This window comes from Quercus lobata, chromosome 10 (assembly GCF_001633185.2).
Source record: "Quercus lobata isolate SW786 chromosome 10, ValleyOak3.0 Primary Assembly, whole genome shotgun sequence".
In the NCBI taxonomy this organism is placed as follows: domain Eukaryota; kingdom Viridiplantae; phylum Streptophyta; class Magnoliopsida; order Fagales; family Fagaceae; genus Quercus; species Quercus lobata.
This window is the reverse complement of record NC_044913.1, coordinates 57,750,680-57,766,181: the sequence shown is the minus strand read 5'-3', so window position 1 is coordinate 57,766,181 and position 15,502 is coordinate 57,750,680. Positions and strand designations below refer to the sequence as shown.

The window sequence follows — 15,502 nt, the reverse complement described above, 5'->3', positions numbered from 1 at the left end:
GTTTAGTCCCAAATATTCATAAAAAATCTCCAAGAGAATTTTTTTTTTTTTAATTAAAACAAAAGTTAAAAACCTAGTCTTTGAATTAAACAACTAAAACTTACCAAATAAGAGAGGAAAAAACTAAAAAGGAGAAACATTTTTCTAGTAGTATATATTTTTATTTATTAAAAAAATGGACTTATTATTTGTTATTAACAACTATTTTTGGAGACCACTGATTAGGTGCTCAATTATTTTTCGGGTGGGCTAGCTATTTTTTTTGGAGGGGAACTCTCAATTTTGGGGTCTAATATTAAAAAATGACAAAAAAAAACTATATATATATATATATATTCGGAGACTTTTAAAAGGTTTGGTGGCCAAGGCAAAGTGTCCCTCTGCCCCTGAGACCTTTTGTTAGGTAACAAAAGGTGGTGGAGCCGCGCCAGTGATCTTGTGACCACCCTGACTTGCATTTGGAGCCGCTAGTGATCTCCATTCATGTATAGGTTATTGGCGGGCCATTAATGATTAAACAAATTAATCTATTAAATGATGATAATTAAGCTTTTGTAGAGTCCGATTAATGAATGTTCTTAATGCATTTGTTAATATATTATTTTAGATAAAAAATTTTAATATTATTTTTATGAAAAATATAAAAAATTATTTAAAAAATTAAAATTTTTTTTCTTAAGGCATCTGTTAACTTTTTCTATAAATGAATTACGAAAAAATTGATATTGTAGAGCTGTTCCTAACGACTCTCTACACTAGCTTAAGACTTCATTACACACTAGCAAATTACATAAGGAAGATTTTTTTTTTGAGAATCAATTCATATGGAAGATTGATGTTGATGCTGAAATACACTTGCAATAAACTAATACATATATTAAATCTCTTGAGCGAATATTAAGCATCGTTGTTTCTCAATTTGAAATATATATATATATATATATATATATATTTTTTTTTTTTTTTCTTTCTGAATACTGTGATTCTGTGAAACTATTATATTTGCATCCACAATTCACATGCAAATGGTGGCCAACATTTTCTGCAGTAATATTGTTTTTTAATTAACTTTGTCGGCTTATCTACCATGAGTATTGAGTCTATCAAAACTCAAAATGTGAACGCATGTTGGACCAATATTTAATGATGATTAACTAGCACAATCACATGGTTATGTCCCCATTAATTTCAATTTGGATAAAAGAGACAGAGAGACCCCCAAGGCACGTGTGCAAGTTGATGTGATTCTCTATTCTATCAATGTAATAATACGACATCACAATTTCTTCTATGATTTTGAAATACTTTCAATTTATTTCTGAAATATTCAATCATCAAACAAAACATTGCTGAGAGCCTGAGGTATCTCGCGTATCTTAAATTTCTTTTGCAAATTCATTGATAGCTGATGAGAATGAGTCATATATTATGATAGACTTAGCTTTACTGCATGGTATACATTGAGTAATTGAAGAAGATCTCAAAGAGTAATTTCATTACGACTCTCTACACACTAGCTTCAACACTACATTTCACACATTATCATAATGAAATAAAGAAAGATTGAAGTAGATGGTGGCCAGCTATTTTAATTTTGTATTATATTTTAGTTCTCTTGACTGAGTGTTTTTGTATTGATTCTCTTATAATGTGAATCTATATATAAAGAAGATAGTTGTTGACCGTAATTCACATGCAAGACTGCAAATAGGGGCGAGCTATTTCGATATTATCAACTTCAACTGCTCTATTGTTTTAGTACATCAATGAACTTTGTTGACCGACTACATATGTGTTTTGAATCTGACTAATATGTATATGCATTGGCCCACGGATAGATATTTAATTAATGATGGTGCACTAGCTCTCTCACAAGCTAATGTCCCCATTTCAGAAGAGCGTAATAGACGGTGCAAGTGGTTGTTCCTCACTTGTATATAAATATTTTTGCTGTTAGTCTTTACCATCCTGATTCCTCTATAGTTTCAAATATTTCTAGCTTATTTCTGGCTTTTACCTGAGTACGTACCAAAGAAAACATGGCTGAGGCTGTCCTTACTGATGTTGCTAAGGAAATACTAAGCAAGCTGATTCCACTTGTTACTGAGCAGATCGGCCTTTTCTGGGGTTTCAATGATGAGCTGACACGGCTTCGTGATTCAGTAGAGTTGATTCAATCTGTGCTGGCTGATGCAGACAGAAGGCAAGAAAGAGAAGAGGCCGTGAGGCTTTGGCTGCGGAGGCTTAAAGACCTTGCTTATGATGCTGATGACGTGCTGGATGAGCTTGCTTATGAGATTCTTCGACGAAAGGTAGAAATTCGAAACCAAATGAAGAGAAAGGTATGCTTCTTCTTTTCATTTTCAAACCCCATTGCATTTCGTATCAAGATGGCCAACAAAGTTAAGACTATTAGTGAATCGCTAAAAAGGATTAATGAAGAAGCAGATAGATTTGGACTAGCCAGAGAAAAATTAGTAAATGCAATTCTTGCGATAATCCCAAACCGAGAGACAGACTCCTTTATTGATCATTCAGAAGTTGTAGGAAGGGGAGATCATGTCTTAGAAATAGTAGACTTGTTGCTTAGTGCAACCAATCAACAACTCTCTGTCATTCCTATTGTAGGAATGGCAGGTTTGGGGAAGACGACTGTAGCAAAACTAGTGTACAATCATGAGCTAGTAAAGAGACATTTTGATAAGACAATCTGGGTCTGTGTCTCTGATGATTTCAATGATAAAAGGATTTTGAGAGAGGCTCTAGAATCCCTTACCCATCAGCCAAGTGCATTAGAAAATAAGAATACAATATTAGAATGCCTTAAAAAAGAGTTGCAAGGCAAAAGATATCTTCTAATACTTGATGATGTGTGGAATGAAGTACCTATGAAATGGAATACTTTAAGGAATTGTCTCTTAGGAATTAATTCGAGTGTGGGAAACAGCATTATTTTAACAACCCGTAGTGACAATGTGGCAAAAATCACAGAGACAATTCCACAACATAACTTGAAAAAACTATCAAAAGATGAATGCTGGTCCATCATCAAGAAAAAAGTATCTCTTAATGAAAGAGTTCAACTAACTCTAGAGTTAGAGGCTATTGGAAGGGATATTGCAAAAAAATGTGGAGGGGTCCCATTAGCTGCAGAAGTCCTAGGAGGGACGATGTCTCGTAAAAAGGAGAAAAGTGAATGGCTAGCGATTCAAAACAATGAAATTTGGAATTCACTAAATGTTAGTAATGAAATGTTACCAATATTAAAATTAAGCTTTGATCATCTTCCATCACCCTCTCTTAAACACTGTTTTGCATATTGTTCAATTTTTCCTAAAGATTATAGGATTAATAAGGAAGAATTAATTCAGCTTTGGATGGCTGAAGGGTTTCTTCAACCCTCTCTAGGAAGTTGTCTAGTGATGGAGGATATTGGTAATATATGTTTTGATATCTTATTGGGGAATTCCTTATTCCAAGATGAGGAAAAGGATGATTATGATAATATTATCATATGCAAAATGCATGATTTGGTACATGATCTTGCTCTCTTAGTTTCAAAATCAGAGACCCTAATTTTAAATGAGGATTTAGTAGATGGTATCAGCCTTGTACAGCGTTTGGTGATCCAATCTAAAGGCAAAAGTATACCAAGAATTTCATCTTTAAAAGATGGTGTTTGGAAATTGCGCACATTTATTTCAGAAAATGCTTCACTTGGCAATACAATATTCAATTTTGAATGCTTACGTGTTTTAAAATTATATGGAAAAGTATAAAAGAATTGCCATGTTCAATTGGCCTATTAATACATTTGAGACTTCTCAGCATCTCAAGTACCTCCATCGAAGCGTTGCCAAAGGCCATCACCAAGCTCTACAATTTGCAAACTTTAAGAATCGAAGGTTGTTATAATCTCAAAGAGCTTCCAGAAGATCTAAAAAATTTGATTAACTTGAGACATATTTATTTTAATGGTTATGAAATTGGGCAAACACCTAAAGGCTTAGGGCAGTTGACTTGTCTGCAAACTTTGCAATGTTTCGTTGTGGGTCAAGGCACAGGTTTTCAGATCGAAGAATTGGGATGCTTAAATCAACTAAAAGGAAAATTAGACATTCGTAGGCTAGAGCATGTGAAAGATAAAGAAGCCTCCAAAAACGCCAAATTAGTAGAAAAGGCCAAAGTATACAAGTTGGGATTTTACTGGAGTGGGAATAGAGAAGGCAACCACAATAATGATGAAGAGGTTTTGGAAGGACTCCAACCTCACCGATATTTAAAGAGCTTAAGAATTGATGGTTTTGGAGGGGAGAAATTCCCATCATGGATGTTGACAAGTCATGATGCAAGGGATGGCTTTTTGCTATATGACAATTTGATTAATATCAAATTAATTGATTGCAAGAAATGTGAGGTTCTTCCCACTCTCGGGCTTCTACCTTGTCTTAGGGATCTTGAAATAAGTGGGATGGATAATGTAAGATCTATAGGAACCGAGTTTTACGGCAACTATAATGATGGTGGTTACGACAAAATATTGTTCCCGTGTTTGAGAAGTCTTGAATTGGGGGGATGCAAAATCTAGTTGAATGGACGGATGCGATGGAGCCAACAACAACGGGAACGGTGTTTCCTTGCCTTAAGAATTTGACCATTCAGTACTGTGAGCAACTGAAAAGTGCTCCATGTCATTTTCCTTCTCTTGAGGAATTTGATATTTGGCAAACCAAGAGCACGACATTTGAAAAAATTAGCAGCAAGCTTACCACACTAACGTCTCTCTATATTTTGGGAATTTCAGAACTTGCTTCTTTGCCAGAGCAGTTATTGAAAAATAATTCGAGTCTTATGTCTTTGAGATATTCGGTTGTGATGATTTGGTATCCCTATCACCACATGGGGATGTATGGGGCTTCTACACTTCTCTTCGGTCACTGAATATATCAAACTGTAAGAAATTGAGTTATTTGCCGGATGGACTGCACACCCTTCGTTCCCTTGAGAATTTCGAGGTAAGAATTGTCCTAATCTGAGGTCCTTTCCAAGTATAAAAGGTGTGGCGTTACTTCTTCGAACTCTAGCGATATCGTGTAGTATTGAAGTTCTACCAATTGGTCTTCAATCATGTATATCTCTATCGTCATTGGAGATAGATGAGTGTCCTAATCTGATATCAATTCCAAATCTACAGGATTTGCATTCACTTTCCTCTTTAACAATTAGATCTTGTAAAAGATTGATGGGTTTGCCAGATGGGTTAGACTACCTCACCCGCTTGAAGGATTTGAGTATTGGTGGGTTTTGTGAGGAGTTGGATGCTTTCCCTAGTCTCAGTTCCATCCAACACGCATCCCTTGAAACACTAGAATTGTATGGATGGGCTAAACTCAACTCTCTCCCAGACGATATTCAACGATTTACTGCCCTAACACAACTCTGGATAATTAATTTTGACCAGATGGAAGCTTTGCCTGAGTGGTTGGGCAACCTTTCTTCTGTTCGAACTTGTATCTTGTGAATGCAAGAACCTGATGTATCTGCCAACAGCGGGAGCCATGCAACACCTCACCCGATTTATATATTAATGATTGCCCCAAATTAAAGGAAAGATGTGTGAAGGGAAGCGGCGCAGAGTGGCTCAAAATTGCCCATATTCCAAATATCTCTCTCTCGAAAACGGATTAAAGGGTAGTTGTGCATATTGGTCCAAGACAGATCAGAGTGGTAAGTTTTCTCATATTGAATTAATCAAACAGACAATTATCAAAGATTACGCATAGATTTTTTCTTTAATTTGATTTATTCCTTATTCTCTCACAGGGAAAAAAAGAAAGAAAAAGGAAAGTTCTCTTCAAGAGCTGCAAATGATCAAAATTCAAGGGCCGCTCACCAAATTAGAGAAGTTGAAGATGTTTTTGGTCAAAGTAAGACAAAAACAATGTGGTAAGTCCATCTCCTATTCTTCCACTTCTCTTTTATATACTCTATTTCACAAATTTAGGTTATTTGATGGTTGTTATCCAATTGGGGGCAAGTTCAGGTGTTATTTCTTTTCCAACATAACAAAATGCTAGCATAATTCTTTGTTTATAATTCTTAAATTCAAAAATTATTTGTTTCTAATACTTAAAATAAAAAAAATAAAAAATGAGTTTGTAAATTTTGGTAGCGTTGCATCTATTTTGTGTTCGTTTTCTGATATATGTAGTGTATATTGTTCATGGCAATGCATCCTTAGACTATATTTCAAAATATATAAGCCACTAGTGCTACTTAGCATTTCTTTGATGTAAGTGTTAATGGTAGCTTATGATTTGGCAGAGGATTCTTTGCCATTCTAGCCCCAGTTTTCAATCAGCCAAACTTTAACACCTAAGCACATTCTTAGTTGGAGGAGTCATATTTTGAGGATCTTTATGCTGCAGATATGAGGCGTCAATGTTAGCTTTTGATTTGGCACAGGGTTAACTTTTTCTCTCTTCAAGATCTGAATTTTGGGTACAAGAATTCTGCTTTCAGGGAACAGAGGAAGTGGACCAATCCCTTACTAAAGAGATGCTCACTTTACGGTAAAAGCTGAATATTTCTTGTTGGTTGCTGTCAGAATGGTTGACGGTTGTTGAATTACTATCTGAGTGAAGTTCATCAAAATTAGTGAGTTCCCCCAAAATCTCATCTTCTTTTCCTCTGATATCACCTTTTTAATAAAATCTACCCCTCTTGTTTCTTTAATTCATCTACTGTTTACTGAATTTGTTTATATATTGACTGTAAAATTGGCAGAGTGGTTGGGAAACCTTTTCTCTCTTCAACATTTGGTACTTATTTGGATGCAAGTGGATGCCATGTATTGGCTCACCAATTTGCAACACCTATTCATTCATAACTGCCTCAAGTTAAATGATAGAAGTGCTGAGAGTATCAGCCAATTCTGGTCCAATGACAGGGAATGGATTAAAGAGGAAGCTGTTTGAAGTTAACACATATATTATTACAACAATGTGTGTGGTCAGTTATCTTAAACTTAATCCTCTTTTCTTCTCTGATACTCTGCTTTAAATCAACTAATTACATTCACAATTTCCCTAATGTCTTCCTTTCTTTATTTGCTTTCCTCTGATCTTTTTTAATCTATTTCTTATTTATTAATTAAATATATTGCCTTGATGTGCAGGCCAAATTCTATTATATTCAGTTGGAAGAACAATTAATTAATTTATGATTGAACAAAGCTGATGAATGTGCTCCCATACAATGCCTCACTGCATTATTACATCATCAAGAGGAAGTTTATGTGATATCAGGAAATGTTGGTGGTAAGTCCATCCAAAACTGACTTTCTACTCTCTCCTCTCCAATACTAGAAATGTTTTTTTTTCATATTAGAATAAAATAGAAAAATTTTATTCATAATTTTTTTTTCTTTTGCTTCCATAAAATATTTACTTTCTTCAAGTTTTTCACATAATTTGGGCATTATTTGTCTGTAGGAAGACGTGGTAGTATTTCAACCTAGGTCCTCTAATGCGTGAACAGGTTTGGGTACTTCAACTGCCTAATTCTCTTTCTTGTGAAGGTTTTGTTGTTTTCTTTTTTCTTGCCCTTCCCCCAACATAGTATAATGAATGAAAATGGATTATGTATTATGATAGTGCTTGCATAAGTGTCATCGAGAAAGTTTTAATTCCCCCAAAATTATTGTTATTTTTCCAATATTATATTTTCTTGAGCTTTAGCCAATCATTAGATTTTTTTATATACTTTTAACAACTTGATCAATAATTGCTCTCTTTTCTGAAAAAGTTAGAATGCGCTGAGCATAATAAACATAATGCAAGAATTTTGAAAGACAATTAAGGATCGCTAATTACCAAGCACCTATGTCATATTCAAAAATGAAAAATAGACACTTTACAGCAATATTAGTCATAATGTGCTCTTCTTGATGAAAGTGAAGGCAGCGAAAAGATGGAATATAATATTTCCTGCTGAACTAAGTCAGGGCAGTAAGGATAGGAATAATTCATGTTCTTCCTTTTCTCTTTTAGATTTCTCATTTTTCTGTCCCAGCATGTACTCACTTTCACATATTTAGGTTATTTGATGGTTGTTATCCAATTGGGGGCTGAAATGTATTTATCTGACACACAAGTTCAGGTATTTAAATTTCTACTTTTGTCCAAGGCATTATTTCTTTTCCAACATGTCAAAATGCAAGCGTGATTCTTTGTTTATAATACTTAAATTCAAAAATTATTTTTTTCTAATACTTCAAATTCAAAAATTTTAAAAAGTGAGTTTGTAAATCTTGGTAGCGTTGTATCTATATTGTGTGCATCTAGTTTGTAAATCTTGTTCATGGCAATGCATCCTTCCTTAGACAATATTTCAAAATATTTAAGCCACTAGTAGTACATAGTATTTCTTTGATATAAGAGCCAACCGTAGCTTCTGATTTGGCACAGGATTCTTCACCATTCTAAAGCCCTGTTCAATCAGCCAAACTTTGACACCTAGGTGCATTCTTAGTTTGAGGCGTCATATTTTTGAGCTGTGCAGATGAGCTCTCAATGGAAGCTTCTGATTTGGTGCATGATTAAATTTTTTCTCTCTCTTCAAGATCTGAATTTTGGGTACAAGAATGCTACTTTTGGGCAGCAAAGGAAGAGATCTAATCCTTTACTAAAGAGATGCTCTCCGGTGTTATTCAGAGTGGTCGATAATTTGCCGGAAGTTATTACCATGTTATGCTCACTTTACAGTAAAAGCTGGATATTTTTTATTGGTTGCTGCCAGAATGGTTAATGATTGCTCCCGGTCTAATGGAGTGTTGATTTGAGTGTTATCTGGTTGAAGTTCATCAAAAATTGGTGAGTTCCCCCAAATCTCATTTTCGTTTCCTCTAATTTCACCCTTCTAACAACATCTATTCTTTGGTGGTTCTTTATTTCAACTATTATTTAGTAAATTTGTTGATATTATGGAATGTAAAATTTGCCAGAGTGGTTGGGCAACCTTTTCTCTCTTCAACACTTTGTACTTATTTGGACGCAAGAACCTTTTTTATCTGGCCTAAAGTGGATGCCATGTAACAGCTCACCAAATTGCAACACCTATTCATTCATAACTGCCTCAAGATAAATGATAGAAGTGCTGAGAGTTTATGGTGAGTAAATGTCATTTCATTTTTTTTATATAGATAATGATACCTATTTATATCATCAATTGGAGTCACTAAATGTTAATGATGTTGGAACCTTTCTAGAGTGGTGGGTGATGTAGAACAGAGCTCATTAGAATTCAGTGTGCGGGAAATTCAAGAAGTAGAAAAGTACTATTAGAAGTCGTTGGAGGTCACGGCAAAATTGCGTGAAATTTGGTGACATGAAGGGAAATGGTGTTAGGAGTAAAACTCATAGCCTTTGGCCATGATCAAACATGCTTTTCGGGTAAATTCTTTCATCAAGCCCTTTGAATTTATGAATTCAAGGAACCCTATGTGGATTTGAGGTTCTCATGCAAGAGCTAACGTGTTTAATTTCTTTTTATTCTGAAAGTAACGTGTTTGTTTTCTTGTAACTTCTGCAACAATAGTGGGGCAGCTTCAAATCTTTTCAAGAAATGAAACCCAAGAACAAGAATGCACTACCTTCCTGTAAAGAAAGGTGCGATCCCTCTCAATTGAAACCTAAGTGGAAGATTTGGCACAGTGGTTGAGGATTTATTTTAACTTATAATCTTGCGAAGTTTTAGATTACAGACAAAAGATTGGTCATAATCCAGAAATCACAAAAGGTGGACTTACAAATTGATTCCAGTACTTTTTATTCCTAAACTCACTAAGAATTGTGAGTTCTCTTCTTCTCTTCTATTGTCTCTCTTCCAAAAAATTTTATTATTAATATATTTTTTTTCCTTTTCTCAACTTTGTATACTACTCACTAAAATTGTTAATCTTTTCAAATTCATTGTTTGTTTATATTTCAGTGGAAAATTGACTGCAATAGAGAGTGTTGATGACCTTGTTCGTGTTATATGGAATTCTTCAGAATCATGTACACATTTCTTAATTTGCTCTTTTCCATGTTTTTCATTTTGAAACTTTTTTCTTTTCCATTTCTAACAACATACATGGATTTATTCTTGGATTACAGATTGTGAAATCTAAGTTTTCCCTATTACTTAAGATTCTCATATCCGGTCAATGGAAAACAAACCTTCCCAATTCCTTGTTAGATTCTCTTCGGAGTTTCAAAAGTAAATGCCCGGGTGTTATCTGAGTTTGGTTGAATAATCTAGATCTATATAAGACAGAAAAATTAGTTGATGTATTCTTAGTGGAGCCTTTTAATTTTTGTAAAGGATGTCCGACATTTCAGGCTACACACAAATCAAACATTATGTGTGCCTAAGCTCAAGTTGCTGCCTCATCTACTTCAACAATCGCAAGTAAGATATTTTGAAATCAAAAAGAGTAAACAAGAGTGGATGACTTTCCACTATAGTTGCAGAACCTTTATTTAGTTGATGAGATGTCTATAAACAATTGCAAGAAGTTGAGATATCTACCAACATGGGTGTGGTGCCTTACTAAATAACAGATGATGCCATGCTGGTAATCCTTCATTTCCCAAATAGAGGTTATGTACGTCAGCATAGATTGATCAAGATTGCCCATGTTCCAATTATCTAGACAAACTTTTGACTCCTATGCTAAGCTTAAAGAATCTAAAATCGGTATTTTTGCTCAAATGTCCTTAGGTTTAATATATTACTTTGAATGGACTAGCTTATGCACTTAATTTTTAATTTCCATAATTTTTGTTCAAAATTGTGTGCTCATATAGAGTAGCACATTTTTCTGCGTAGCATTCTTAGATCTTCAAATTTTCCATCCAACAACAAAAATCAAGTATTTTTATTTGAACAATCAATTCTAAACTTCTTGAGATTATTTGTGTGTGTATTCTGGTCTACCAACAATGCATTGATTAGGGCTCTTTAGTTACTATTACATTGTCTTCACTGTTAAGCTTTCACTAACCAATTTTGGATTAAATAGGTCTCTATCATTATTCATATTTCAAGCTTCTCTAAAGTTAATTAATGTTATGAATTCATCTGAAGTTAGTTTTAAACATGTGAAATACTCAGAGACAAATTATTTATTCTATTTTAAATAGATTTGTAGATAAACTTAAAGTCCGGTTTGCTGTACAGTGTGCACTATAAGGAAGTATAACTTGAGATTCAAATCAAATTAAACGAGAAGGTTAACATCATTTTTCTTTTGAGATCAAATTATAATGTTGGGTAAGCTGTTTTACTCATCATTGGTTACTTCATAATAGCAGTTACATTTATTCTCAAGCTAAGCTAATTTTATTTTCTTCAGTTTTTTTTTTTTTTTCCTAAAAGACTTCTGGTTTTAGGTTAGCTGGAACCATGACTTGAATGTACCTGCAAGTGTCAATTGGGTGTATTAGGTATCACTTCAACAATGAATCAAGTAAGGCCTAGGCTTTTCCAGCATTTACACTTTTCACCAAGTTTGCTTCTATCTCCTATATATATATAATCAGAAATAACTCCTTTTTCTCCTCAAATATACAGGATTCCTGACAATTTGTCCGCTGTTCAAATCCTATGTTTTGGTTTCCTAACTTAAAGTCTCTGTTGCAGTGACTTCAGCAGTTTTCTAGATTATGAGGTACACATCAAGGATTACCCTTACATACTGATTATGATCATATATATATATATATATATATATCTTGTTTTGAATGTTCAAATTTTAGTACTAATCAATGGCATAAACTATGATATCTAGTCCTCAGACGTCTACAAGAAATTGAAGAACCCAATTAAGAAGAGAAACTTGAAACTCAAATTTGATGCATTTTTTTTTTTTTTTGAGATCAAGTTATGCACTAAGATATACGTCTAGTGCCTTGCCATCTTGCAAACTTGATTGATAGTTAAAATCATTTCACAGATAATCCCTGCTACAAATCTTTGCAGAGAGCATATAATAGTAAGCTTCAATTAATGTATTTCCAAATTTCTGTTTCAGTCTTCTCTTATTGTCAGTCTTTTTGTCTTAACTACGAGGCCAACCTGTTTGGGTGCTCCACTTCATATCCCTATATGGAGGGTAATAGCCTACAGATTGCAGACAAGGCAATGGACAGAAGTCTCTGTAAGCCGAATTTTGTTTGTAATTATTCATTTAATACAATATAGCTTAAAATTTAACTTTACTCAGAAATAAGACTGAAAAGTTCTATCAATGTTCTACCAAAAAAAAAAAAAAAACTTCTATCAATGAAATCTTCTATAACTAAAAAGCTAAAATATCGTAGCTGTGCTTTTTATCCAATTTGAATTGTATTTCCTACACTAAAAGCCCCATTGCAATGATAAGTTGAAACAAGGTACAACACAGTTTTCTTGCCATAGAATTATGATTATTTTGTGAGAATTTGCAAACTAATTTGAAAAAATTTAGGGAGGCATCACAAATTTAGGGAAAAAGTTAGAACATACAGGTATGAATGCTTAATCAATGGTTACATAAGTTAATTTTGCAGTCTACCCAAAAAAGAACCAGGGATAGTAGCTAATTGCTAATCAAGGTTGAACAAATTTGTGCCTAGTCAATACTTTATTATTACTCACTGTATTGCATTTTCTTGTGACGCATATAACCCACTGGAAAATGTAATTCTATTCTTTTTTTGACTGAATCACGTTGAATGTTTGTTTATGCAGGTCTGAAAAGTTGACAGTTCTTTACTTAAATGGGTAAATATGAAGTCCACTTCCAGAAGGGAATAGTTAAAAGCGCTGGATACTCACTCTTTAGTGCCATTCTAGTTTTCGATTCCTTGGGCTGGTATCTTGGAAAACATCAAAAGGTAATGCCAATTGCATCAGAATGTGAAGTGTGCTGTTCAGCAGAGACATCATTGCTGCCTGTATTTAAGACTCCAATCTTGATAATAGGTGACCTCATCTGCCGCAACAATAGAATGTCTTCTCTAAGAACTGACTTTATATACTGAAGGTATACCTTTTGTCATTTTTACTTACAGTCCTGTCATAGTTACTAATAAAAGAACTCCTAGTGAGTGTTATTTTAATGTCTTTTCTTTTGTCATTCAATTTAACGTTGTCATTGTAGGATACAAAGAAATCTCTTTTGTGTGTTTTTGTGTACCTTGTGCTGCTATATGTAAAATAATTTACTATATCTATAGAATAATTTAGCATGATTCGTCACCATTTTCACAATTAGGTGTTTTTATAAGGTCTAAACGGGTTGTTCAGCATTCCCTTTATATTCTTGAGTTTCCTTACAAACTATAGTTTTTCAGTCTTTTATTTAATACTTATGCTGCCATATGTAGGCATTGAAATTTATTTTCACCTACAGCCAAAGCAAGGGAGATATGGCAAGCTACTATGATCCATATTGCCCAAGAAGGTGGCTGCTTTGTTCTATCTTCAAACCAATTCTGCAAAAAGGGGAGACTATCCGTTGTCAACAGAAACATATGTCAATACAATAAGAAGTATAGCACGTAGTGTTATTTTATTGTCATCCGGTTGTGACCATTCTGGCTGAACCTAATTTCCAAGGGAGTCTCTCATCTGAAACAATCTTTTCCTCTCTTAATGTTCCAGAACTTGGAGGGTGTTTGAGCAAAGCTAGATTTTAGTGGAAATAGGCATCAAGTGGGACCAAACTCAGTCAATTTGACTCTGAATATACCCAATCCAATTTCTTTTACAACTTCTGTGAAAGCGGAAGTTCTTGATGAGCTACAATTATGACTCAGCTGTGTAAAAAGTTATTAAATAAATTTCTTCTAGCTGTCCTCTTGCCAAACAGCTAATCTAGGCTTTGTATATATCTTTTGTAATGTTTAGAGGTGTATAGAGGTTAGATAGTGTCCATGATTCGTCCAACACATTTTGAAGATTTCAAATATTTGCATAGATTTTCCTGTACAGTTCATGAATATGTTAGTCCTGGCATATTTGCAATTGCCGTGATGAACTTTCATATGTATACTAAATTATGTATCTTTTCCCCTTAGGTTTCTTTCAAAAATATTAGGTATCTGAAAGGGTAATTATGAATGCCAGGCTACAAATTTGCGAAAAAAATGTCTCTATTGTTGTAGTCAAGTCAGAGATATTGGTTCTTCCAGGTCCCTAGGTATTGTGGTGCTCTTACTTTCTTCCAGTATAATAACAATGCTTATTATTAAAACCTAGGCCTTTTCATCCAAAAGTGATAAAAGAATAATTCAAAGAAGTGAAATGTAGATGGGCATCAAGGTGGCCAAAAGAAAAATAAAAATTACTGCAAGAACATAATTCACCTAAGCATACTTGTCTATATTACTATCATACAAGAAGTTTTTGTATGAGAGAAACTTCGCTTAATTAATAGTAAAACTCCAAAGAATTATAAACACAACTTATTCCTAATAACAGACATCATTCTAATGCAAACTGAGCAGTGACTTACGCAACTTGTGCTGCCATGAGGGATGTGGCAAGCATTCATCAATTTTCATGTTACTAATTAGTTGATTAAATATTATTAATATTTTCCCCAAGAAAATTTATTTATTTTAATATCTAGGGAGAGAGAGAGAGAGAGAGAGAGAGAGAGAGAGAGAGAGAGGGCTCATGGGTTAACCAAAACTCATATTGATATGTGGGGCCCAACAATATTTTGGGCCAGTTCCGCTTATTCGTTGGGGCCCAAAGGCCCAAGTCAAGGAAGGTTATGACCCAGACACTGTAATGCAAGTACAACATAGCATTAGGATATAGCCGAGGACGATTCAATCCTCGGCCAGTCCAAAGTCTCCTCGGAAGAAAGGGTAAAAAGGGTATAGAAACAACTTGGGAAAAAATCTAAAATATCTGTGTCAATAGCAAAGGGGATGCTGGAAAGTGTAAATGACCGGAGAAAGCTGCCCTTACTGCCATTCAATACTCTGTACCTGACAGAGCCATACTCTCCAGCTTTTTCAACCACCCCCAACCACTCCGGGTATGGGCTGATGGGACAAGTATCAGTCTTGGAATGTCGATCCTACACGTGGACGAAGGATAAAAAAACACCAGCTAGTATAAAAGGGGAAGAAAGTAATTCCTAAAGCCTGGCTGGGAAAAATGGCCAAAAACCAGAGCCTCCCAGCCCGCCTCCTAGAGAAAGACTCCTAGGGCGAAAATGACCTAATCATGTATGAACACCACGAAAGACTCACTGCCTGGTGACTAAGGCCTAACCTTTCAAACCCACGTTCTACAAATGATATTGTTTGGGCCTTTTTACGTACAAACCCAACACTGTTGTGGTTTGATACGAATTGTGTCCTTACAATTGGCGTCGTCTGTGGGAAAGGCTTGTGTGTTGGGAAAGGCCCAACCCTAACCCGAAAAAACCCGTGTTGGGTTCGGGTCGTGTTCGCGGGTT

General features: G+C 34.6%; 1 protein-coding gene and 2 long non-coding RNA genes across 19 annotated transcripts; all 3 read left to right on the top strand.

Annotated features, from left to right (window-relative positions):
- The first annotated feature begins 2,039 nt into the window (after positions 1–2,039).
- On the top strand, positions 2,040–4,588 carry LOC115965061 (putative disease resistance protein RGA1). Its single transcript, XM_031084265.1, has 2 exons — positions 2,040–3,720; positions 4,059–4,588. The coding sequence occupies exons 1-2, from the start codon at positions 2,040–2,042 to the stop codon at positions 4,586–4,588; spliced, it is 2,211 nt and encodes a 736-aa protein (XP_030940125.1).
- A 135-nt stretch (positions 4,589–4,723) lies between these two features.
- Positions 4,724–9,159, top strand: LOC115962660. Of its 17 annotated transcripts, none has more exons than XR_004085532.1 (9): positions 4,724–5,727; positions 5,824–5,946; positions 6,325–6,657; positions 6,787–7,011; positions 7,178–7,319; positions 7,498–7,539; positions 8,099–8,160; positions 8,469–8,873; positions 9,005–9,159. It is a non-coding gene; the product is annotated as an uncharacterized LOC115962660 (long non-coding RNA). The 17 variants fall into 17 exon arrangements; XR_004085533.1 differs by having other exon boundaries at positions 7,498–7,545; XR_004085524.1 differs by having other exon boundaries at positions 7,494–7,539; positions 8,563–8,873.
- A 17-nt stretch (positions 9,160–9,176) lies between these two features.
- On the top strand, positions 9,177–13,514 carry LOC115962661. The gene is made up of 10 exons (XR_004085535.1): positions 9,177–9,452; positions 9,598–9,668; positions 9,757–9,851; positions 9,991–10,058; positions 10,366–10,618; positions 11,436–11,512; positions 11,617–11,713; positions 12,077–12,202; positions 12,775–13,069; positions 13,439–13,514. It is a non-coding gene; the product is annotated as an uncharacterized LOC115962661 (long non-coding RNA).
- The last annotated feature ends 1,988 nt before the right edge of the window (positions 13,515–15,502 follow it).

What these genes read in the sequence shown, in the direction of transcription:
- LOC115965061 (XM_031084265.1), top strand. Translation starts at nt 2,040, where the DNA reads ATGGCTGAGGCTGTCCTTACTGATGTTGCTAAGGAAATACTAAGCAAG. An exon ending in TTCAGAAAATGCTTCACTTG is followed by an intron (nt 3,721 to 4,058) that starts GCAATACAATAT and finishes TTGTGGGTCAAG; the next exon opens with GCACAGGTTTTCAGATCGAA.